The sequence below is a fragment of the Procambarus clarkii genome, chromosome 78, assembly GCF_040958095.1.
Source record: "Procambarus clarkii isolate CNS0578487 chromosome 78, FALCON_Pclarkii_2.0, whole genome shotgun sequence".
Taxonomy (NCBI): Eukaryota; Metazoa; Arthropoda; class Malacostraca; order Decapoda; family Cambaridae; genus Procambarus; species Procambarus clarkii.
Genome location: NC_091227.1, coordinates 11,319,704 through 11,345,187, shown reverse-complemented (window position 1 = coordinate 11,345,187; position 25,484 = coordinate 11,319,704). Strand labels below are relative to the sequence as shown.

Genomic DNA, 25,484 nt, shown 5'->3' with positions numbered 1-25,484 from the left:
ACAAAAGCAGCTACCGAAGAAGGGTCAGAGGGAAATGAAGGACCGCCAAAAACCCCACACTGCTGCCAAGAAGAATAATGCAGGTGGAACACCATCAACGAAGCCACCCGACCACCAACAGAAGGCGAGAGACTCGAGGCAGAACCGAACCGGCCCCGCCACGGGCCAATCGAGCCTTGGAAGCGGCGGAGCCGCGGGAAGATCTCGGGTGCGATCACGGAGCCAGCAAAGCCGGAAACTCAAGCTGGCAAAGGAGGAGAAGGGAGAACCGCCGCTAACAAGCCACGCCAACAACACAGGTGTGTGACACGTCTCAACACAAGGCGAAAAGATAACAAGGTGCATAGGTACGCCAACAGACCAGTACCCGAATCAAGGAGTTCGAGCTACGAGGATATGATCACCACATCAAGGATTCCCAAAGGAAGAGATATGGTAGAAAAAGACAGACTATGGGACCCCAGGGGCACACGCACCAGTGGACACCGGTGGAATGAGAGCCCAAACGAGCCAAAGGGACATGGGAAAGATGTATGGCAGTGTCAGTAGTAGACAAGCGGAACGCATGAGGAAACAATGTGGTAGAGAAGGACACCACACACAACTTCAAGCGCAGATATGATAGAGCCCAGCAGGCCCAGGAATCTGCACATGAGCGAATGACAGGTGAGAAGCGGGACCAAAAAGTCAGAGCCCAACTCCCACAACACAACTAGGGAAGTACACCTAGGTAAGTACCGTACAGAGAATCCAATGTATATGGAAGGTCTAAGCCAGGCACTGCAAGTCCTGCAAGAAAAGTGACCCATATAAGGCCATGAAAAACGGGGCCATGACTCCCCTTGCAACCATTAACCCAGATGAACAAGTAAGGCCCCAGGAAGAAGCACAGAAGGGCCAAACAAAAATCCACAACCAATCCCCAACACACAGGGGATCTGTGTGCTGGGAATTGTTGGGGATTTGGGGATCTCATACGCTCGGGGTGGGACACCACGAGCGTAGCTCTCATCCAGTAACTACACTCAGGTAATTACACATCCACAACATGAAAACTGGTGCAAAATGTCACCTCAAAACATCCAGACAGGAACACTTACCCCATAACATATACCCCCCACCACTGTACCTCATAACCTGGTGGAGGTAGGGCCTCTATCTGGACTCAAGCATGGGCTGGACATGCATAAGAGTGGGAATGGATGGGTATAAATAGGAGATGCCTCATATGGCCCAACAGGCCTGCTGCAGTCACCTATGTTCCGATGTTCGTATATTCGTATCCAAAAATCACTAACCAGCGCCTGGCCGAAGAGAAGCCAGACCGCAAAAACTCACCTGCAGAAAGTAGGCACAAACGTGTCACGACACAACATGGCCGAGAAGATCCCGGGAGCACTGCCAGTGGAAGAAGGCAGAGTCGTACATGCAGGAGAATAGGGTAGAGGCGAAGGAGGAGCTCCACACTCATACGCAGGGAAAACCCCGCATCTGCCCCATAGCAGCAATCCAGAACACTCCCAGGAGCTACTGGGCACGGCCTGGAGACTGGAGAAGAGCGAGAGGTGAAGCCCCGGAGAGAAAAGGGACGCAAAATACCAGCACACGTGCACACCGCCCGTATCAAAACAAACAACCGCAGCGCATGTGCAGCAGGGATGCCAGACGTGGGTCACCAGAAATTGTGAGCTGAAGAAAGAAACCATGAATGTGACTAGAAAATAGACAAAATAGTGTTGTTAACTACCGAAACCCATATGAGAGTACATAGGGCAGCCGCCAACCGTAGTCGAAAACAGCAGGAAGGAGCGAAAAGAAACCCAGCACAGCGTTCCATTTGGGCTACAAAGAGCCCAACCGGCCTACAAGGAACCCAATCTGGCAACACTGTGCAGTGGAGGACAGTGCACAGAGAGAAGAGACAAACACAAATGAATGAAACAGGACCGAAAAACAAAAAACTTGGAGAAGGACCAGCAAGCCTCAGAAAGGACCGGAAGACGACAGACGTTCCAAGAATACGATTAGAAACAAAACCTTCACGATCCTCCTAGAACATAAAGAAGCAAACGTGAAGCACGAATGCATGGAAGGCAAAGTCGCACCCAAGACCAAAAGTCATGCAGATCCCCGAGAAGAGGGAAACATGACTGTGCGAGGCCCGTCCCAAGATGAAGGGTGGAGAAACGTATCCACCGACAGGACAGACCCAATGGATCCAAAGAACGAGGAACCGATCCTGGGGAGGGGCCGACTCCCAAAAACATGCACGGAGAGGGGGGGGGGGGAGGGGAAGAAAAAACCCAACTCCTCATAACTGTAAGCACCACCCAAAGGGTAGAAAAACCCAGGAGGGGTCCAAACGTCAGTCGAAGGTGCCACCGACCCCACAGGCCGCAGATGGAGGCAAAACAATGAGAGTCACCCCTGAGACAAGGGAACAGAGCAACCCTCGAACTCGCACAAAGTGAGGGGGGACTCCGGGGCCACATCCATCGGACCCACGTGCCCCCTAGGGGTATCCCAGGGTCCTGAGTGTTTACCAACAGGGACTCACGCCCAGGTAATTCCAGGCAGGGTACTGCTAACCGGCGCCCAAGTCTACCAAACAACATTCTAAGAACTGAACCCCCCAGGATGTGTACACTCACGGGGACTTAGCAGGGGGAAAACCCCGCAAGAAGACAATATACCCCAGGCGGAACAGAGCCGGCCGCTATGATTGCTGAAAACAAGCTGTGCAGTACCTCAAGACCCTACCAGTGCAAACTGTCCCTACTCCAAGGCAAACAAGGGAGACAGAACACCCGAGCACACAAAAGGCGGCTGAAAACAAAGTAGTAAACCGGCTAGCAGGGGCAAAACCCAAGGAACTCGTGGAAGGTGGCCCCAAGGACAATACTTACAGGAGTTACCTTACCTTATCTTACCTCAGCCTTTAGCATCAGCCTTAGAACTGATGGGTGGATAGCCGGCATGAGGGGTATGGGGCTCCCCCTTTCCCCCTTCCTGCGGAGGGGGGGAGCTGCACAGACAGCAGCGCGGTGACGTGTAACGTCATGATCGCTTGCTCGTTTCTTTTAGGCAAGTTCTATCCACTTGTTCGGCTTTTGGTAGCAATAATTTCACCAGAATATGGGTTTGTTTTGGGATGCTTACCTTTCTGGGTGCCTCACCCGGTTGATGGCAGACACAGAATGCTTCGAACCACACGGGGGATTCTATAGCCCATTGCTCCCCATGCCTCTCTGAGGGGGCCAGGTTCTGGCTTGTGGTCTCTGGTAGACCCACAGAACTCCATACACATAACTAATGCCAAAGTCTGACATTAGCATATCAGGCTAGTAAGCTCCTGGGAGCCGAAGGAGCTCCCCTATGAAAAATGGTACTCAATATTATATTAATATATTTCAGTGTTGCAATACATTAAGGTGAGTTTGTCAATTTTTCACTGCATATTAGCTGTCCTAAAACTTACCTGTATTTCCCACATTCATCCATAGCAAACATTTGAACCAATCTTGATGAATGACTAGTAGAAGCGTTTAAATACTCTTGCCACCACTTTTGTGCATATGTTCGAAACAGTCTCCTTCTTTCTCCTCTTTGATTTTTTATTTCTTCAAGGTATTTGGAAACAACAGGAGCTTGTAGAGGAGACCCCACAGGTGGAACTAATGTTACTTCTATGTCCAGTAGTCCAACAGGCACTTCATGCTCACTTCCTGGGAGGGACAAAGACATATTCAGATGTACACATTCAAAAGGTGATGCCTCTAGAGTCAACACCTGCATCAGAGGAGCTCCAGGATATTTCACAATTCCTACATATTGTAATACAGGTTGATGATAGTGAGTGGTGTCCCAAGGAACATAAATGTGTAGTGCTTTGGAAAAATAGGTGAGATAACACGAATGTGCAAAGTGAAGTGAAAAATTGTTTGAGAAAAAGTTGCCCCAGTGTTCACAAAGCAGACAACAACATTCAAGATGGCCGCCGGCAAGAAGGTAAACAAAACAAAGCTTGATTTTGGGGGTTTTAATGAAGAGAGCATTAATATAAGCAGTCTACACAACAAATTGGCAAAATTAGATATTATAGTGAACTATCATATAGAAATAATCAGCAAATTGAAAGAAAGTAATGACCATTTGAGTAGCAAAGTTTTAGGTCTTGAGGGTTTAGTGAAAGACTTGTGCAAGGACAAGAATCAATTGGAAACAAATTGCAAAGCCATGGAAGAAGAAAATAAACTCTTAAAAATAGCTTTGGAAGAAGTTAAAAGCAAATTTAAACTTAAATGACTATGATAGGTTAGGTAAGGAAATTCAACAGGAAAAACAGCTTTTCCCAGTACAGATGGAGAAAGTTACACAGGGAATAGAACAGTGCAAGAAAGATATGCAACTCACCTATGCACAAGTGGCCAAGGAGAAGGAAAAAATAAAGGAAGCAATAAAGGAAGCCAAACACTGCAGCAACCAAGATAAAACAAACATTAGGCTGGAAGTGAGAAAGGAACTGGCATCTAACCCGAAGTTGGTGCAAAATACAGTTGATCGAAGTAAGTCCCTGAAAATTTTTGGTTACAAAGAAAAGGAGATAACATCTAGGTCAGAAAGAGCTGTAGAAGAAGAGAAAGTAGTAGATAAAGATGTTGGCCTCGTGGAAGGTCTTACTACCATAGAGAATGCCTGCGACTACAGGAGGATTGGAAAGTACGTATAAGGGAAAGATCGACCTTTGAGGATCACCCTAAATGGTGCTAAACAGATGGAAGAAGTACTAAGGAATGCTAGAAAATTACAAAGTGATGAGGAAGGGAAAGTATGGTCATTAAGATGAGATCTTTCAAAGGAAGACAGAAAGAAGCTAAAACTGAACCTCGTCGAGGCAAAACGTCTAAATGAGAGCAGAAATGAAGAAGAATTAAATTCTTTTTTCTCCAAAGTGATAAAGGTAGGCAGACCAGTAAAATGGTGCGCAAAAAGGCAAACCAACAAAATCACTAGAGAAAGGGGTAGTGAAGAATAAGGAGAGGGGGAACAAGTTCCTGAAGAGTGCATACACCAACATAGATGGAGTGAGATCAAAAATACTGGAGTTAAGAAATGTAATACAGCTGCAGACACCAGACATTGTTGCACTCACGGAGACAAAACTTGAAGATAATATTTTATATGAGGTCATATTCCCAAGGGGCTACTCAGTCTGGAGAACGGGACAGAAAAATTAGGAAAGGCAGTGGCATTACTGTGCTGGTGAAAAAACACCTAAAGGTAAATGAAATAATAATTGCCAATCCACGAGAAGTTGACATAATAGCACTAGAGATCTACAATCAGGATGATAAACTAACGATCATAAATATATATAGTCCACCGCTATGCAACACATGGTCAAAGGAGGAGCTAGATAATAAACGAGAGGGTCTTATAACAATAATGAGAGAGAGATTATAGCGAGAGCTGATATAGATAGATCACGACTGTTGGTAGTCGGCGACTTCAACTTGAAATCCATAGACTGGGAGGCATATGAAGCTAGAACAGAGGATTTTTGGACTTGTAGATTCGTAAACCTCATCCTGGAAACACTCATGTTTCAACATGTTAAACAAGCTACAAGGATGAGGGAAGGGGATATTCCCTCCCTGCTGGATTTGATATTTACCAGAAAAGAGGAAGAGATATTTGACATTCAGTACCTCCCTCCCTTGGGTAAAAGTGACCATGTCTTTTTGGGAATAAATTATGCAATGTATTATAATCTGAAAGAAAATGAGGTTGAAGCAGTTGAAAATCCTGATTTCAAGAGAGAGGTCATTATGGGGAACTCAGACATTTCTTTAAGGAATTTGACTGGGAAGACTTGCTGGTAGGACATGAAGTAAATGAGATGTATGTCAAGTTTTGTGAAATATATGATATAGGCACAACAAAATTTATACCAAAGCAGAGATGCAGAACTAGGAAACAGGACTGGTTCGACAGAAATTACGAGAGGGCCAGACACCAAGAGACACAAAAATGGAATCAATATAGGAAGAGACCAAACCCCCAAACATACAAGCAATACAAAGATGCGAGAAACAACTATATGGCAGTGAGGAGAGAGGCAGAAAGAAATTTTGAAAATGTGATTGCGGACAAATGTAAAACAGAACCAGGTCTATTCTATAAATTCATAAACAACAAATTGCAGGAAAAGGATAATATTGAGAGGTTGATAATGGGAAATAGATTCATGGAAAATGAAAATAAAATGTGTGAAACACTAAACGAAAAGTTCCAAAGTGTGTTCGTACAAAATTAAATTTTCAGGGAACCAGACACAAAAAGAATTCCAGAGAACAACATAGAGCACACAGAGGTGTATTGAGATCAAGTGGAAAAAATGCTTAAGGAGCTAAGTAAGAACAAAGCAGTTGGTCCAGATGGAGTTTCACCATGGGTTCTGAATGTGCACCTGAGCTTAGCATTCCACTTCAACTGATTTTTCAGGCATCCCTGTTTACAGGAGTTGCAGCTGATGTGTGGAAAAGGGCTAACATAGTTCCAATCTACAAAAGTGGCAGCAGGGAAGACCCTCTCAATTATAGACCTATATTATTGATAAGTGTAATAGTGAAAATATTGGAAAAAATAATTCAAACTAAATGAGTAAAATACCTGGAGAAAAACGATATGATATCAGACAGACAGTATGGTTTTCGATCTTGAATATCTGTGTAACAAATTTACTCAGTTTCTATGACGGAGCCACAGAGATTTTACAGGAAAAAGTTGGTTGGGTTGACTGCATCTATTTGGACCTAAAAAAATACAGCATTGAATGTAATGAAAGGCCATTTTCTGGGTGAGCCCTGGAGGCTCCCTGGAGCTTATCGGGCTAATGTATGTTATACTAGACCGGGACATTAGCTAAAGAGTTCAGACCTACCATGGACCAGCACCAGAACCTGGCCCCTTCAGAGAGGTTTCAGGGAGTATTGGCCCTGGAAACCCCCTTGTGGTTGGGGTTTTCCTTATCTGCCATCGACCGGGGTCAGGCACCCAGAAAGGTAGGCATAACAAAAAAACCCCACATGGTAAAAACAAAAACATAAAACCGAACAGAGAGGTAGAAACTCCCTACAATCCCAAGGAATCTAGCAAACAAGCAAACATCCCACTTTACTGCCGTGCCGATCATCCGCGCAGCCCTCCCAGTCCCAAGAGGGGGAGGGGGGAAGCCCCGGACCTCACCATGCCAGCTGCCTAGCATCAGTTCGGAAGCTAAGCTTCAACCAACGCGAAAAAACCTCCAACCGGTGGGAGGGAGGGTTGCTAGGGAGCCTACGGGGCTTACCCAGAAAATGGCGTTTCATTACATTCAACGCTGGTTTTCTGTGGGGAGCCCCTATGGCTCCCTGGAGCTTCATACCCAAAGAGAAGGAAAAGAAAGGGCTGACCCAGGAGACGGTCGCCACAAACTTCTCAACGCGAAGTCGAGACAACAGGCTGCAACCTGCGACCCATGGCAACAAGAACGCACAGGAGCAGACACGCGTATAAAGAACAGGCGGCCAGGAACCTGTGCGACCCTCAAATCCTTGCGCCCGAAATGAGCCCTAGACGTCAACCACGTCCAACACACCCACCAAGATGACATGACGAAGCGCAGGGGAAGATGCCCACCCCGCCAGCCCCGAACCCCCCAAAGGGGAAGAAGCCGTCCGCCGCCATCAGAGGCCGGAAGACAACCAAAAACGTCCACTAACTGCGGGACCAAGCGAGAGTAAACAGAGCAAGCTGCTCCCCCAGCGCCCCTTCAAGACCGAAGGGAACAGACCCCCTTCCGAAAGAAAAAGTATACATGTATATATAAATACACACACACAAGGTGTATGACACACGTGCGTATGCACATACACATGTGCACACACACCCACACAGTGTACACATGTACATGCACATGTGTACACACACATACACGTGAAAAGAAAATTACAAGCCGCCGACCAGTGGGCAGAGAGCACCACGCCGGCCAGGCGAAGAAGGCACAAAAACGCATCAAAAGGCCCACCTCGACAACAAACCCCAAAGCCCCGGCACGACCATAACACGTACCAAGACCCAAAAAGATCAGCCTGCAAGCCAGGAAGACCCCAGAACCCCAGAAGGTAGAACCAGGTCACACATGAGGAAACAAAGCCCCCTGAACCTACAAAGGGGGCCCAAGAGGAAGAAACCTCCGGAACGAAACCAAAGAACCCAGAGGAACCCGGAATCAAACCCGGGGGAGCCCAAACCATCACATTTGCTGGCGGAGATACACCACAGAAAGGTAAAGCACAGCCCCCAAACAGAAACCCCCAAGGAAATGGCCAAAACAGACCGAAAACCGAGGGACAAGGCGTGGGAGCAAGCATAAACAGACAGGGACACTGAGCCCAAACCCTAGGGACCAGACCCAAAACAGACAAAACGGAAAACCCGGTATAAAACCCAACACCCAAGCATTCTCAGAGGAACAGAAAATGGGCAGAAAACACAAGAAAAAGCAAAGAAACGGCAACTAGAGGATATAACCCCTGAAAGAGGTGAAAAGCTCACCCAAGATGTTAGCTGGCACACCCACGCGCATGTAAACAAACTGCAGCGCTGCCCTGGTGGCCAAGCCGGGAAACCAACAGAAGAAAATGGCCACCAGAAACAGGGGGCCGTGACCGACGCAATAGATACAAAAACACGCCAGATGCCAGCAAATGTGGGAAGCAAGCTGACTAGATAGACGAAAAACTCCACCCAGAAGCAAAAAACCCAGGCAGGGACAAACAGTCCCAGAACTGCTAACAGGCATCCCCCACAGCTCCGGAAACCTGCAACAGAGGCCCCGGGACAGAGCCGTCCTCCATGCCCTCTGCCCTTAAAGAAAAGGAAAAGCCCATGGGAAAAGCAGCAAGAAAGGGCTGCTGGTAAGATCCAGAAGCCTTGGCAGGAGGAACAGGCTTGAAAACCTTCGTCCGCAACTCGAACGGGGCAGCCCCTGAAGCTGCCCGAGTCTCGGCCCCAACTAAACTCCACCCCAACCCTGAAACCCGCAGATGGTCCAGAGCCGGGAACAGCGCCTAACCAAAACGGGGCGGCCCTGGGGCATCTGAGTGGGAAACCAACCTAGCACATTGCAGCAACTTAACCTAGCTTGCAACACGGATGACGCCTGTACTCTGAACAGTAACAACATCAGGAGAGTACTGGAGAACAAGCAGAGAATATATCTCGCAAGACTCCGGGTCAAGGTGTCAGTGAGCCAACAGGCAACATGACGGAGGTAAAAGTGGCGACTGTCACCCTGAGATAAGGGCACAGCAACCAACGAACCTGTACAAGACATGTTGGAACCCAGAAGACACATTCAATGGTCCACCGAGCCCCGACAGGGGTTTCCAGGGTCTGTAGGCTGACTGCTGCGGGAAGCCCGGGCAAGGTGTTGCTAACTGGTTAAACACCCAAAAATAACATGGGGTAGAGGACAACACTGAAAACCCCTGTAACATGTACAATCACGGGGGCCTAGCAGAGGGCCACCAAACACTACCAGTGGAACTATAGCCACACTAGGCAGACCCCCACCAGGCAAATGAAAATAAAAACAAAAGAAAAACCCTGCAAAAGTACACCGTCTCCAGAGGCAACAGGAACCGGTCGCCGCTTAGGTGGCAGGTCGCACAACACCTTGACGCCCTAACCAGCACAATACCAGTCCCTTCCCACGGCCAAACAAGGGCCCCAAGTCCCAGCTGGCCCCAAGGGCGAGGCAAATGCCGAGCAGCAAGAACCTCTACGGGAATGGTTCCCGAACGCCCCAGGGAAGATAACCCTGTTACGCAGGGGCAGTACTCACAGGGCGCATAGGGAAGGAAGCCCCTAAGTGCATGCAGCCCCAGTACTGATGAGGAACACCTGGCCGCCGCACAACACAACACACGGCAGTGAACGCCATGAAACGCAAACACCGCCTAGGAAAGAGTCTATCCCGGTTGACATTAGCTTACGAACTGATGCTAGGCAGCCGGCGCGGTGAGGTCCAGGGCTTTCCCCTCCCCCTCTCGGGGCGAGGAGGTCTACGCGGACGATCAGCGCGGCAAAAAGTGTGATGTTTGCTTGTTTGTTTGTTTCCTTGGGATTGTAGGGAGTTTCTACCTCTCTGTTCGGTTTTATGTTTTAGTTTTTATCATGTGAGGTTTGTTTTGTTATGCCTACCTTTCTGGGTGCCTAACCCCGGTCGATGGAAGATAAGGAAAACCCCAACCACAAGGGTGGTTTTCCAGGGTCATTGCTCCCTGAAACCTCTCTGAAGGGGTCAGGTTTTGGTGCTGGTCCCTGGTAGGTCTGAACTCCTTAGCTACTGTCCTGGTCTAAATATAACAAACATTAGCCCGATAAGCTCCAGGGAGCTGTAGGGGCTCCCCACAGAAAAGGCTTTTGACAGAGTTCCACATAAGAGGTTGTTCTGGAAACTGGAACATATTGGAGGGGTGACAGATATGCTTCTAACATGGATGAAAAATTTCCTAACTGGTAGAAAAATGAGGGCCGTAATCAGAGGCAATGTATCGGTTTGGAGTAATGTCACAAGTGAAGTACCACAGGGTTCAGTTCTTGCACCGGTAATGTTCATTGTCTACATAAACAATCTACCAGATGGAATACAGAATTATATGAACATGTTTGCTGATGATGCTAAGATAATAGGGAAAATAAGAAACGTAGATAATTGTCATGCCCTTCAAGAAAACCTTGGCAAAATAAGTATATGGAGCATCACTTAGCCAAAGGAATTTAATGTGAATAAATGTCATGTTATGGAATGTGGAATTGGAGAACATAGACCCCACACAACCTATAAATTATGTGAGACATCTTTAAAGAATTCTGACAAAGAAAGGGATCTAGGGGTGGTTCTAGATAGAAAACTGTCACCTAAGGACCACATTAAGAACATTGTGCAAGGAGCCTATGCTACACTTTTTAACTTCAGAATTGCATTTAAGGGGGCGTCTGGTTATTATAATGAAAGTTGTTCAATGTCAACCAATATTATTTTTCTAGTTGTATATGAAAAGTGCTTAAATTGTCCCAAGTTTCAGTACTGCAGCGTAAATAGAAAGGGAGTTTTTTTTTTTTTTTTTTTTCTTGAACGTTTTTTACACATTTTCAAGACCACACTTCAGAACACACGTTTCAGATAAAATTATTCTGTGACACTTTTCTGACACATTAGCATATAATAAAGGATTTGGGGATTTAGAATTTCCAAAATATCTTTAGTTTTCCTAATACAAATGTTCAAAGTTCCCCAAAATTTTTTTGCAAATATGGCATGTTTATTGCTATTATAAAATCAATAAATGAACTTAGAGAAAAATGAAAGCCCCCCAATGTAGAGACATGCCCTCCACATATACTGTGTAAGTTTCATGTAAATTGAATAAGAAAAGAATGAGTTTTGTAAACGTTTGTGTCAATTGAAAAAAAAACAGAAATGAATAAAGTCTAAGGTTCTAAAATCTGTGGCTGGGGTTGACATCAACCAATTTTCTCCAAAATTGGCATCCTTACAGATAGGCTTACGTACAGTCAGGTGTGTACGTTTGATGCAAATCGCCCCAAAAAAAATGAAAAAAAAAAAATATTTAAAAAAAAAAAAGAAAAAAAAATCCTTTTTTTTTTTTTTTCCTTAAAGTTTTTTTCCAATTAAACTAATAATAATATTTGTTTAATATATGCTATTGTGATAGCAAAGAGTTGTACTTATGATTTCAGTTGACACTTTTGATTGATAATCGATTTTGACCATTTTTGCATAATTTTCACAACTACTTCAATATTTTTTTTCTCCCTTCCTATTTATGCTACAATGCTGAAACTTGGACCAGATGAAACACTTTTCATATAGAACTTGTCAAAAAAGTTTGATTGAAATCGAATGAGTTTTCATTTTTGCATTTTTGGACCCAGATGCCAACCAGACGCCCCCTTAAGTACATTGCTGGAGAAATACTAAAGAAATTGTTCACGACTTTTGCTAGACCAAAGCAGGAATATGCAGCAGTTGTATGGTGCCCACATCTTAAGAAGCACATCAACAAACTGGAAAAGCTGCAAAGACATGCCACTAAGTGGCTCCTAAGAAAAAGAGGCGATATGATCACTACATACAAAATAGTAACAGGAATTGATAAAATTGGTAAGGAAGAATTCCTGAGATCCTGAACTTCAAGAACAAGAGGTCATAGATTTAAACTAACGAAACAAAGCTGCCAGAGAAATATAAGAAAATTCACTTTTGCAAACAGAGTGGTAGACGGTTTGAACAAGTTAGGTGAGAAGGTGGTGGAGGCCAAAACCGTCAGTTGTTTCATAGCATTATATGACAAAGAGTGCTGGGAAGACGGGACACCACAAGCGTAGCTCTCATCCTGCAACTACACTTAGGTAATTACATAGTATTGTAATTAAAATCCTGACTGGTTCATAAATATCCAACCAAATATTATTTCAGTCTATGGGACAATGCCAGAAACAAAATGGGTTGACTTAAACACATTCCAACTCCTGCACTATTATTTAACAATGCTGCTTGTTATTAGTCCCTAATCCAATAATAAATGGCAACCTGTCCTCAGGGTCTCACAGAACTCCTGAGACATACCACTTATTGTGCCCAGGCTGTGCTGTTTAACCTTTTAACACTTTCGCGCTCTTGGCGCTCAAAAAAAATCAATACCCCAGATGCTTTCGGCACTTCACGCGCCTACGCGGTAAGACCGAAAAAGTGTACACTCTTTTGACTGTCCTGACAATAATTGAAGGCGCACGTATTTAAATTTGGTATCACTGTGTTCGCAATGAAATTGTCTATAAGAGCATACCTATAAAATGCCGCCCAAGCATAAGGAGTATCAACACCAAATAAAAAACCAGCGTTGAATGTAATGAAACGCCATTTTCTGGGTGAGTCCCGGAGGCTCCCCGGAGCTATCCCAGGCTGATATGCTAATGTCAGACTTTGGCATCAGTCATGTGTATGGAGTTCTTAGGCCTACCGGGGACCACGGCCAGAACCGGGCCCCCTCAGAGAGGCAAGGGGAGCAATGGCCTATAGAAGCCCCCGTGTAGTTGGAAGCATTCTATGTCTGCCATCGACCGGAACAGGCACCCAGAAAGGTAAGCGCCCCAAAACAAACCCCTATTCTGGTTAAAATTGCTACCTAATACCGAACTAGTGGATAGAACTCCCCAACCGAAAACAAGCAAATTAGTGTGACGTCACACACTGCCGCGCCGCTGTCTGCGCAGCTCCCCCCTCCCCGGGAGGGGGAAGGGGGAGCCCCAGACCCCCCGCGCCGGCTACCCACACCTCAGTTCTTGAGGCTGGATGTCAAAAACGCGAAAAACCGCCGACCGGAGGGAGGGAGGGATGCCGGGGAGCCTCCGGGACTCACCCAGAAAATGGCGTTTCATTACATTCAACGCTGGTTTTCTGGGGGGAGCCCCGTCGGCTCCCCGGAGCTAACTACCCACAGACAGAAAAAGAGGGACTTACCCGGGAGGCGGTCGTCGCTCACCCCTCAACTCGAAGCCGAGACAACTGGCTGCAACCGCCGACCCAAAGCAACACAGGCCCGACGAGGGCCAGGGACATTCACAAGGTAACGAGCAGCCAGGACCCTGTTCGACCGCCAAAATCCCCGCGCCCGAATATCAGACCAAGACATATTCCCAAAGACGGCAGCAAGAGCCGCGAACTTACGAACGTCATGGGCACGGGGATAGACCGCAGGCTGGCTAGACCGAATAACCCTGCGGACGACCTGAGAGACCCGAACCCGCGAACAGGGAAGAAGGGAAACCGGATCAACCCACAGCGCGTCCCCGGACACAGAAGCTGTGGCGCGCAAATAACGGCGAAGCGCCGCAACCGGACACAAAACATGATGCACCCCCGGCCTGACCAACCAAGCATCAACCACCCATGGACCCCTCCGGAACGCAGCAGTCTCATTCTTCGCCAGAAAAGAAGGAGACGGCTGCAAACGAACAAAACTATCACCACGACCAAAAGAGCAGAAACCCCTGCGCCGGAGGAGAGCATGAAGCTCCCCTACCCGACCCCCAGAGGCCAAAGCCAACAAGAAAAGTGCCTTGGAAAAACAATCCTGGACCGAAGGGGCCACAACGAAACGAGGAGATGAAAGGAAAGCGAGCACTCTGTCCAAAGACCAGGACGGCTCAGGCGACGCATGAGCAGGCCGGAGGTGAAACAATGCACGAGACAGCTTGCGAAACGGCGCAGACGTAACATCGATACCGAAAGCAAGCTGAAGCGGCTCCGCCAGCGCCGCACGATACGAAGCGACAGTGTTAGGCATAAGATGACGGTCCTGAAACAACCACGAGAGGGAGGACAAGACCACCCGAACAGACAAGGAGCTAACACGACGAAGACGCAAAAAGAAACGGAAGGACCGCCAGGAAACTTCATACTGCCGCCGAGAAGAAGCCCTCAGGTGGGACACCAACAAGGAGGCCACCTGATCACCATAGAGATGATGATAGACTCGAGTCAAAAAAACCATACGCGAAGACTCGAGGAGAAGATCGAACCAGCTACGTGACGTACCGGCCCGATCTGCTGAAAGAGGCGGAGCCGCGGGAAAACCCTCGGGTTCGGACACCGAGCAACCAGCGCCTGAAACCAAGGCTGGGCCGGCCACCAAGGGGCCAGAAGGACAACTCTCCCCTGGTAAGTCTCTAAGCGAGTCAGGACCTGGAGCAACAGCCGAACTGGGGGAAAGAGGTACAGGAACCCCCACCTCGACCAGTCGAGCCGAAAGGCATCGACCCCGACGGCCTCGCAATCGGGGAAGGGCGCCGCATAAACGGGAAGACGCCGCGACCACGCCGACGCGAAGAGGTCCACCTCGGGGCGCCCGAACGTCTGGCAAAGCCAACGGAAGGACTCGTCGTCGACCGTCCACTCCGTGGAGAGGGGAACGAAGCGAGACAGGGCGTCGGCCAAGACGTTGGACACGCCCCGTACGTGAACCGCCAGGAGAGCCAAACCCCGAGAACTCAGCAGACGAGTCACCCGAAGCGACCAACCCCAAAGAGACAAGGACCGCATCGAACCCCCGCGGTTCAGGCAATGAACCACCGGAGAGCAGTCCGAATGGAGCCGAATCGTCGATCCGCGGGCCACCCGAATCCTCCCCAGAGCAAACCACACCGCCGCGAACTCCCGCACCGTACTGTGAGCTCAACGGAAGGACGGATCCCAACGCCCCTGGCCGGCCTGGTGAGCACTGGTCACAAAACCCCAGCCGAGAGACGACGCATCCGTGTACACATCGAGCGAGGGCTCGGGTAGGCGCCAAGGCACTGAACCCCGAAAAACCCGAAGAGGAAGCCGGTGACGCAGCAACCGACGCAAGTCCCCCGGGGGTCGAACTCTGCGATCGCGAGAGAGGCGGAAGGGGGAACCCCGAAGGAACCAGAACAGCCGTCGAAGCCAAACCCGACCCGGCGGGTAGACCACCATCGCGAAGTTCAGGCTCCCGCACAGCCCCTCGAGCAACCGCCGGGTGACCCGAGGGCCCTCCAGAAACAGACGAAGGCGGGACCGCAGCCGCAGGAGAGACTCCGGAGGGAGAGACAAGGAGGCGGTCCGAGAGTCCCACACGAGACCCAGCCAAGTCCGAACCTGAGAGGGAACCAGATGGGACTTCCTCCAGTTCACCAAGAACCCGAACCCGGCGAGCTGGGAAAGAACCAAATCCCTGGCTAGCAAGCAAGCGGACTGGCTGGGAGCCCAAACCAGCCAGTCGTCGAGGTAGGCCAACACCCGAACACCTAGGAGACGCAAACGAGCCACCACAACCCGTGTAAGGCGTGTGAACACGCGAGGTGCCAGGTTCAACCCGAACGGGAGACAACGAAAGCGGTAACTCAGACGCCCCACTACAAAACCGAGCCAGTCCCTGAACCGCGGATGAATCGGGACATGCCAATAAGCGTCCCGGAGGTCCAGGGACACCATCCAAGCACCCGGCTCCAAGAGGAGCCGAACCTGAGACAGCGTAGTCATCCGAAAGGAGGGGCAATGAACCCAGGGGTTCAGACGGGACAAGTCCAGAATGAACCGCAGGTCCGCGCAGTCCCGTTTCGGAACCGGAAACAGACGGGAAACCCATCTGAGGGACGACGTCGTTTCGACGACGCCCAAGCGTACCCACTCCAAGACGACTCGACAGAGCGCAGGGGAAGAAGCCTGCCCCGCCAGCCCCGACCCCCCAAAGGGGGGAGGGGCCACCCAACGCCACCGCAGGCCGCGAGACACGACCCGAAAGGCCCACGAATCGTGGGACCAGGCGCGGGCGAACAGCGCAAGCCGCCCCCCCATCGCCCCGTCAAAGGGGCAAACCGCGAAAGGGCCGGCGACCCTTACGAGACCCAGAACCCCGCACAGCGCGAACACCGCGCCGACCAGACGAGGGAGGGTCCGCAGGAGGAGCCAACCCCAAACCTGACACCAGAGGCCTACCACGACGAGAGGAACCCCGAGCCCTGGCACGACCTTTCCGGGAAGACCCACCCCGGGACCCCCGGAAAACCAACAAGTCCGACATCGGACGACAAGCCGCCGACGCAGCCTGAATAAACTGCGCCACGGCCGACTCCCCAAACAGGAGAGGACAAAAAGGTGAAGAACGCCTAAGAGCCAGAGCCCAAGCAGATTCCACGGAGGAACCCAGCACCGCCTGCCGACACGCGAGACGGGAAGCATAGAACAGGGAAACCGCATCCCGCAAAATCGGCGTGAACAGCTTCAACAAGGCAGCCGACGAACGCGCAGCCGAGGACAAGGTGCCGGACCCCGGGACGGACCCAAGCGTCCCCACATCCTCCACGAGCCAATCCGAAGACAGCTCCAGGAGGGAAAAGAACCGCAAGGCCGAACACAAAAGGCCCCGAGCGCGCAAGTCCTCCGCCACGAGCGCCGCCGAAAGGGAGGGAACCTGCACATGGAGCTGAATAACGCCCACATCGCGGGGAAGGGCAGGGGCAAACAAGCACTCATTCAGGTACTCAAGTTCACCCCCCAGGAAAACCTGAAGCACCGTGGAAGCTTCCCGCCACTCCAGCGTGCGGGAACGACAGAAGGAATGCCAGGAATCCAGACCAAACAAGGGGCAGTCTGCTAGCCAGGATGACTCCGGAACCTCGTAACGGAGCCAGAAAGGGAACGAAGTCCCAAACCTGAACGTGGACGGATCCATTTCCGAGGCATAATCCGGGTCACGCAGGAGGTAAGCTGCAAAGGCCGCTCGCACCACACCAGGTTGGATGCGATAAGCCGAAAACCTCCGGAAGGACGGAACCGACGTACCCGGGGGAACACGGAACCGTACCCGGGGAGGGGCCGACACCAAATCCAACTCGTACGCAGAGGGGGGGAAAGAAAACCCCACTCCTTGTAACAATAAGCCCCGCTCAGTGGGAAGAAAAACCCAGGCGGGGTCCAGCGGGGCCCAAGGCCCCCAAGTCAGCCCCTCCCCAGCCTCGAGGTCCGTCACCACAGGACCCGAGGCCGAGTCCTCTCCCCAAGCCCCGACCCCACAAGACAAGGACGGAGCAGCCGGAAAAGCTGGAGGAAGGGGGGCCCACTGGTCAGACCCTGAAGCTTCGGCCGGGAGACAAGACTCGAATGCCTCTGCCGCCCCCCCGGAAGGGGCAACCCCCGAAGCTGCCCGAGTCTCGAGATCAAGTAACCCCTGCTCCGACCCCGAAACCCTCAGACGCTTCGGGGCCGGAAGCAGGGGCGGGGGACCAGAACGAACAGAAGGGGAAGGACGAGGAGGTGCGGACTGAACCAGGATCGAAGCGACCCCCACCCCCAAGTCCGGGTCTCGAAAAGCAAAGCGGGGCAGCCCCGGGGCATCCGGGGAAGCAACCAACCGAGCGCGTTGCAACAGACGAAATCTAGACTGCAACGCACGTGCCGCCTGTACCCGAATAGAATCATCAGAGGATTGGGTAAATTGAGTCACAAGCAAGCAGCAACACTCACAGGACTCAGGGTCGAAAGTATCACCGACCCAACAGGCAGCGTGGCAGAGGCAAAAACAATGAGGGTCACCCTGAGACAAGGGGACCGAGCAACCCTCAAACTCGCACACAGCGAGTGGGGACCCCGGGGTCACATCCATCGGACCCACGCGCCCCCTAGGGGATTCCCAGGGTCCTGAGCGTTTACTTTAAGAGGACTCGCGCTCAGGTAGTCCCAGGCAGGGTGCTGCAAACCGGCGCCCAAAACTACCAAGCAAACTTCTAAAGCTGAACCCCAGGGACGTGTACACTCACGGGGACCTAGCAGGGGGCGCCACCGAGGAGAACAGTGGAAGGGCAAAAACAAACTGAATAAAATGACAGAACCCCCCACCAGGCAAAAACAAAAAGAAAAACAAAACCCCGCAAGAGGACAGCGAACCCCAAGGAACAGAGCCGGCCGCGATGTCGGGAATTACAAGCTGAGCAGCACCCTGCGCCCCTACCAGTGCAAACTGCCTCTTACCTGCCGGTAACAAGGGAGAACAGAACACCCAAGAGCCCAACAGGCGGCCGAAAAACCGAAAGGTAAAACGGACCAGCAGAGGCAGACCCCGAGGAGCCTGTGGAAGGTGGCCCCAAGCCCCAAGGGCAGTACTTACAGGGCACCTAGGGAAGGCAGCCCTAGGCGCATGCAGCCCGAGTACTGAAGATAACTCCTGGCTCTCGCACCCACAAAACTAACACCACACTCAAAGCACAGTGCAGCAGCGACACCGGAGCCAGAGCACACGACCATCGCCTATAGCATCAGCCTCAAGAACTGAGGTGTGGGTAGCCGGCGCGGGGGGTCTGGGGCTCCCCCTTCCCCCTCCCGGGGAGGGGGGAGCTGCGCAGACAGCGGCGCGGCAGTGTGTGACGTCACACTAATTTGCTTGTTTTCGGTTGGGGAGTTCTATCCACTAGTTCGGTATTAGGTAGCAATTTTAACCAGAATAGGGGTTTGTTTTGGGGCGCTTACCTTTCTGGGTGCCTGTTCCGGTCGATGGCAGACATAGAATGCTTCCAACTACACGGGGGCTTCTATAGGCCATTGCTCCCCTTGCCTCTCTGAGGGGGCCCGGTTCTGGCCGTGGTCCCCGGTAGGCCTAAGAACTCCATACACATGACTGATGCCAAAGTCTGACATTAGCATATCAGCCTGGGATAGCTCCGGGGAGCCGACGGGGCTCCCCCCAGAAAACTATGCAGATCACTCGCCGAGAGCGCCAAACAGCAACAAAATGTTTCCACTCTCTTAATGGTTGCGAAGCCTACAGTTGTCCTACATCGCTAAATTTGGTATCATTGGAATCACAATAAAATTCTCTACGCGGACATATGCATATGAATGTTTAATATAGGTAATTGCCCACCCGCAAGAGTGTGTGAAGTGGAGAGTAGTTAGCCGCGAGCGCACTGGCGAAAACACGGGGGAAATCATGCTTGGAAAGTTTATACATTTATACGTTTCCTGACCCTACTTTTCTATGTACGTATTTCTTTTTTATACCAATGTGTTCGCAATAAAATTTTCTATAAGATGAAATGTATAACATTTGTACAAAGCATGTGTAAGAGAAGCGCCAAATATAGAACCACGTCGCTCAGTATGCGTTCGCAGCAGAAACGAACGCATTGTTTTTGTTCGTTTGATGTTTGTCATGTTTATACTTGTTGAAACATTATATAATTTGTATGACAGTGATCGCAGAAAAATTCCCTACACAGACATATACATAACACATACAGTACAAATATTTCCCACGTGTTGGATATATCAACGGCTAAAGGGAACCCACTGCCACACGCCCGCCACACCCAGAGCCACACCCGCCACACCCCCAAACATACTTTGTGTTTTTTTTTTTTACTCATAGAAGTTTATGTGATATAATATTCATTCTGGTACCAAAAAATTCACAAATAAATTCTCTACAAAACGTATATAATATAACTTCTTATAGATGATAAAAAATTCCAAATAGGTGTACTTACCCTGTCTATGTTGATTGAAGATCAACAGTTGATCTTCTTCAGGCTTCTGATCCTGAAGTTGCTCATCTGATGTTTCTTAGGTGGAGTGAAGCTGTTGCCGGTGGTTATTTTTTCTCCACCCAAAATATCTTTCTTCGGTGGTACCTTGTGTAGCAAGGCGCAGCAGCGCACAGTGCCACATCACAAGTTTTACATCCATATATCACGTCCCTCCTTTTGCCAGACTTGAAACAAACACGGCATCTTCTTTTTTTAGCCAAGTGCACGAGTTCATGCGTCAACTTGCAGTTGAGACGTTGTTCTGAATCTATAATTCTTCTATTTCTTGGATGCACTGGAGGAATATTGTCTTCTACAGGAACCACCAAACTTGTAGTAGAATCTTCTATGAAATCAGAAACATCAAGTGGTTCTATGTCCTCAATGTCCATTTCAGAATTTGTGGTTGATGAGTGGGCTTGAGGTGTTGAGGTGAACAGAGGACGCCTCGCACCAGATGGGCCGGATGTTGAAACTGCCGCGTCAGCAGGAGGAGCTGCGCTGGCATCTATGTCGGGAACATGTGGTATGCTTGTTGTTGTTGGCCATTCCTCGCTGTTCCACGCCAATAAGGCTTTTATTCCTACTGCGTGAAACTCTAATAGTGTTAGTTTTTTTGTATCTGTTGAGTAGTGGTTATACAATGCGTATGCATTGTGCATGGCCATTTCCAGAAAATAGAAAGTGATCTTCTTGGTCCATTTGTGGGTTTTTCTTGCAAACTCATAATATTTGACCATTTGATTCCATTGATTGACCATTTTTCCTGGTGCAGCATCCATGTTGAAGGTATTGAATGGGTTTTAAGTACACGAGAACGGAAACGGAACGGAAATAAATGCGTAAAACAGGTCACGTTTGCCGCGAGAGGGGAGCGCAGTGTGGGCACTTGGCGTGTCAACAAAACAATGGGCCGACCACATGACCGGGTAGGCCGAGATGCCATGTGTTCGGTGAGGGAGAACGGGAATTTCATGGAGAAAAATCTGAGAGTATCCCCATCCATTTTGGTTAAAAAATGGAATTTATAGAAATATTTTTCCGATGGACTAGAAAAGTAGGCTGTTATGCGGAATCGTAAGAAAAAACGGTGACGAGTTATCTCTAATCTAAAGCGCGAAAGTGTTAACTGCGCGGCCTATAAATATGACACCCCCCTCACCCCCCCTCAGTGCGCAAGAAATAAATTCTCGGGAAAAAACCAGCGTTGAATGTAATGAAACGCCATTTTCTGGGTGAGCCCCGGAGGCTCCCTGGAGCTTATCGGGCTAATGTATGTTATGTTAGACCGGGACATTAGCTAAGGAGTTCAGACCTACCAGGGACCAGCGCCAGAACCTGGCCCCTTCAGAGAGGTTTCGGGGAGCAATGGCCCTGGAAAACCCCATATGGTTGGGGGTTTTCCTTATCTGCCATCGACCGGGGTTAGGCACCCAGAAAGGTAGGCGTAACAAAACAAACCCCACATGGTAAGAAACTACAACAAAAACCGAACAGAGAGGTAGAAAACTCCCTACAATCCCAAGGAAACAAGCAAACAAGCAAACATCACACTTTACTGCCGCGCCGATCGTCCGCGCAGCCCTCCCCACCCCGGGAGGGGGAGGGGGGAGCCCCGGACCTACCGCGCCGGCTGCCAAGCTCCAGTTCGGAAGCTAAGCTTCAACCAACGCGAAAAAACCGCCGACCGGTGGGAGGGAGGGTTTCCAGGGAGCCTCCGGGGCTCACCCAGAAAATGGCGTTTCATTACATTCAACGCTGGTTTTCTGTGGGGAGCCCCTACGGCTCCCTGGAGCTTCATACCCAAAGAGAAGGAAAAGAAAGGGCTAACCCGGGAGGCGGCCGCCACAAACTCTGCAACGCAAAGCCAAGACAACCGGTCGCAAACCTGCGACCCAAGGCAACAAGAACGCCCAAGAACAGACGCACATATGGATGGGCGGCCAAAAACCTGGGCGACCCCCAAATCCCTGCGCCCGAAACGAGCCCAAGACGTCACCAACACAGCAGCAAATGCTGCAAACGTCTGAACAGCACGGGCGCAAAGACAGACCGCAGGAAGAAGGAAAACACTGCGGACGACCTGGGAGACCCGAGCCCTGAAAACAGGGAACGAAGGAACCGGATCAACCACAGCGCATCCCCAGGCACGGTACGCCGACAACAGCAAAAAGCACAAACAGACAACACAGGACACACCCCCCGGCCAAACCAAACAAGTACCAATACCCCAAGAACCCCTCCGGAGAGCAGCCGTCTCGACCGTCGCCAGGACAGAGAAAGGCTGCACACCAATAAAGCTACCACCAGTACCAAAGAGGAGGAAACTGAAACCGAAGGGGCTACCAGAAACTGAGGGGAAGAGAAGAAGGCACCCTGAACAAGGACCAGGATGGCTCAGGCGACTCATGAGCAGGCCGGAGGGGAAACAAAACGCAAGAAAACGTAATAAACGTCATACTGTCTCCAAGACGAAGCTCGCAGGTGGGACACCGTCAACAAAGCCACCTGAACACCATAGAGATGGTGATACCTGCGTCAAAATACCAGACGCGAAGTGCCAAAGAGAAGGCCGAACCAGTCACGGAAAGGACCGATTCGGCCTGCTGAAAGAGGCGAAGCCTCAGGAAAAACGCCCCGGGAACGGACACCTATCAAGCAGCGTCTGAAAAGAAGGCCGGGCCGGCCACCATGGAACCATAAGGACTGTTCTCGTGGGAATGGGCTGCAACCGAGCCAGAACCCGAAGCAACAGCTGGACCGGGAGAAGAGGGACAGGTACCCCCCACCTCGACCAGGCCTGCCGAAAGCCTCCACCGTGAAGTCCTCGCAGGTGGGAAGGGCGCCACAAAACGGGCGACGCCTAGACCACGCCGACCCGAAGACGTCCATGGCCAGGAGTCCATAAGCCCAACAGAGCCAACAAAACGAATCGGCAACGACTGGCCAACCCACGAAGAGGAATGAACCGAGACAGCCGTCCACCAGGACGCAGGACACACCCCGGACACGAACCACACGGTTAACCAAACCCCCTGTGGTTCCGGCAAGAACCACCAGAGAACAGTCCAAACAGAGCTGAATGGTAGAGAACCTAGTGACCCAAACCCTCCGAAGCGCAAACCAGACAGCCATGAACACCTGAACCGGGCTGTGAGCCCGACGGACAGACAGACTCCATCAACCTCGGCCGACCTGGTGAGCACTGGTCACAAAGCCCCAGCCGAGAGACGACCCGTCCGTGAACACATCGAGCGAAGGCTCGGGGAGGTGCCAAGGCACGGAACCCCGAAAACCCCAAAGAGGAAGCTGGTGACGCAGCACCAACACCAGATCCCCAGAGGAACCCAAGGAATGCAAGAGGCGGAAGGGGAGTCTCCGTAGGAACCAACTGACGCCGGAGCCAAACCAGACACCGTGGGCAGACAAGCACGCCGAAGTGCAGACTCCCGCACAACCGCCTAAGCAACCGCTGAGCAACCCGGGACCCCCTCCTGAACAGCCAAAGGCGGGACCACAGCCGCAGTAACACTTCTGGAGGGAAGACAATGAGGGGCCCAAGAGCCTGAAACAAGGCCCAGGTCCGAACCCGGGACGGAAACAGAAGGTAAAACCTCCAGATCACCAGGAAACCAAACCCAGCGATCTGGAAAGAACCATCCCCTGGCGAGCAGACAAGCGGACTGACTGGGAGCCCACTCCAGCCAGTCGTCGAGGTAGGCCAGGCACCGAATCTCAGACGCAGACAGGGCACTAAGATCCGGTAAAGATGCAAAGAGTATACAAAGTGCCCTTTACAAAATAGGGAAGGCAATAAAAACAGCAAACCTGAAGCCCCACCACCAAAGCATTATATGACAATCATATGAAGACATATTATGACATATGACAATCATTATGACAATATGACAATTATAATCAAAGCATTATATGACAAAGAGTGCCGGGAAGACGGGACACCACGAGAGTAGCTCATCCTGTAACTACACTTAGGTAAGTACACATAGGTAATTACCAACCGTGCTAGCCCCAGAAAAACTGGAGAGGAACGTGCCAAGAAGTGACCTGGAAGTCCAGGTCCACCATCCAAGCACCAGGCCCTAACAGAATCCGAACAGGAGACAACAGTCCTCCGAGGAGGGCAGAGGATCCAGGGCGCAGACTGAAGTAGTCCAGAAGAACTGCAGACTGGAAAACCTCATGACTGCAAAGAGCAGACGGGAAGCCCAGAAGGATGGGGCGGATCGACCACGCCCCACGCACCCACAAAGAGGAAATGACGAAGCGCAGGGGAAGAAGCCCACCCCGCCAGCTCTGAACCCTCCCCCAAGGGGGAGAAGCCGTCCTCCGACGCCAGCAGAGGCTGGAAGACAACCCAAAGCGCCCACCAACAGCGGGACCAAGCGAGAGGCAACAGAGCAAGCTGCTCCCCCAGCGCCCAGTCAACAGAGAAGGGAACAGAACCCCTTCAGAAAGAAAAAGTACACTACCGAAGTCATGAGGAGAGACAACGGGAATGAAACCACACTTCGCTGGAAGATGAAGTGAGGGGAGACCTGATCACCACATTCAAGACACCCAAGGGAATCGACAGGGTTGATAAGGACAGGCCATGTAACACAAGGGGCACACGCACTAGGGGACACAGGTGGAAACTGAGTACCCAAAAGAGCTACAGATAGAATTTTTTTTTTTTTTTTTTTGTATCAGAATGGGAACGGGAAAGCACTAGGAAGTAATGTGGCGACTCCTCACACAAGTAACGAGGCTGACCCCCATACAATGTCACATGTAGACATGACAGAGCCCAAAAGGCACAGGATCCGATACACCTGTTGATGGACGGTTGAGAGGCAGTACCAAGGAGCCAGAGCTCAACCCCCACAAGCACAACTAGGTGAGGACATATATTGTAAAAGCACAAGCCGCCGACTAGTGGTAGAGAGCACTACACCGGCCAGGCAAAAGGCACAAAACTGCATCAAAAGGCCCACCTCGACAGCAAAACCACAAAGTCCCAGCACAACCACAACATGTGCCAAGACCCAAAAAGCTCAGTCTGCAAGCCAGGAATACCCCGGAACCCCAAAAGGCAGAACCGGATCACACGAGGAAACAAAGTCCCCTGAACCCACAAAAGGGGGCCCAAGAGGAAGAAACCTCCAGAACGAAACCAAGGAACCCAAAGGAACCCAGAATCGAACCAGGGGGAGCCCAAACCACCACATTTGCCGGCGGAGAACACCACTAAAAGGCAAAGCACAGACCCCAGCAGAACGCCCTGGGAAAACGGTCCCAACAGACCGAAAACC

The 25,484-nt window shown here is 50.6% G+C and overlaps 1 protein-coding gene across 3 annotated transcripts in view; it reads right to left on the bottom strand.

Moving 5' to 3' along the window:
* Positions 1 to 25,484, bottom strand: part of LOC123746140 (centrosomal protein of 76 kDa) — a 245,210-nt gene that overhangs the window by 109,143 nt on the left and 110,583 nt on the right. For all 3 annotated transcript variants that reach the window (XR_006771466.2, XM_069314067.1, XM_069314066.1), the window contains one exon: positions 3,479 to 3,725. Coding sequence is in view for 2 of the 3 variants with exons in the window: in XM_069314067.1 (XP_069170168.1) it covers positions 3,479 to 3,725 (247 nt within the window). In the remaining variant the exon portion in view is untranslated. The remainder of the gene's footprint in view (positions 1 to 3,478; positions 3,726 to 25,484) is intronic.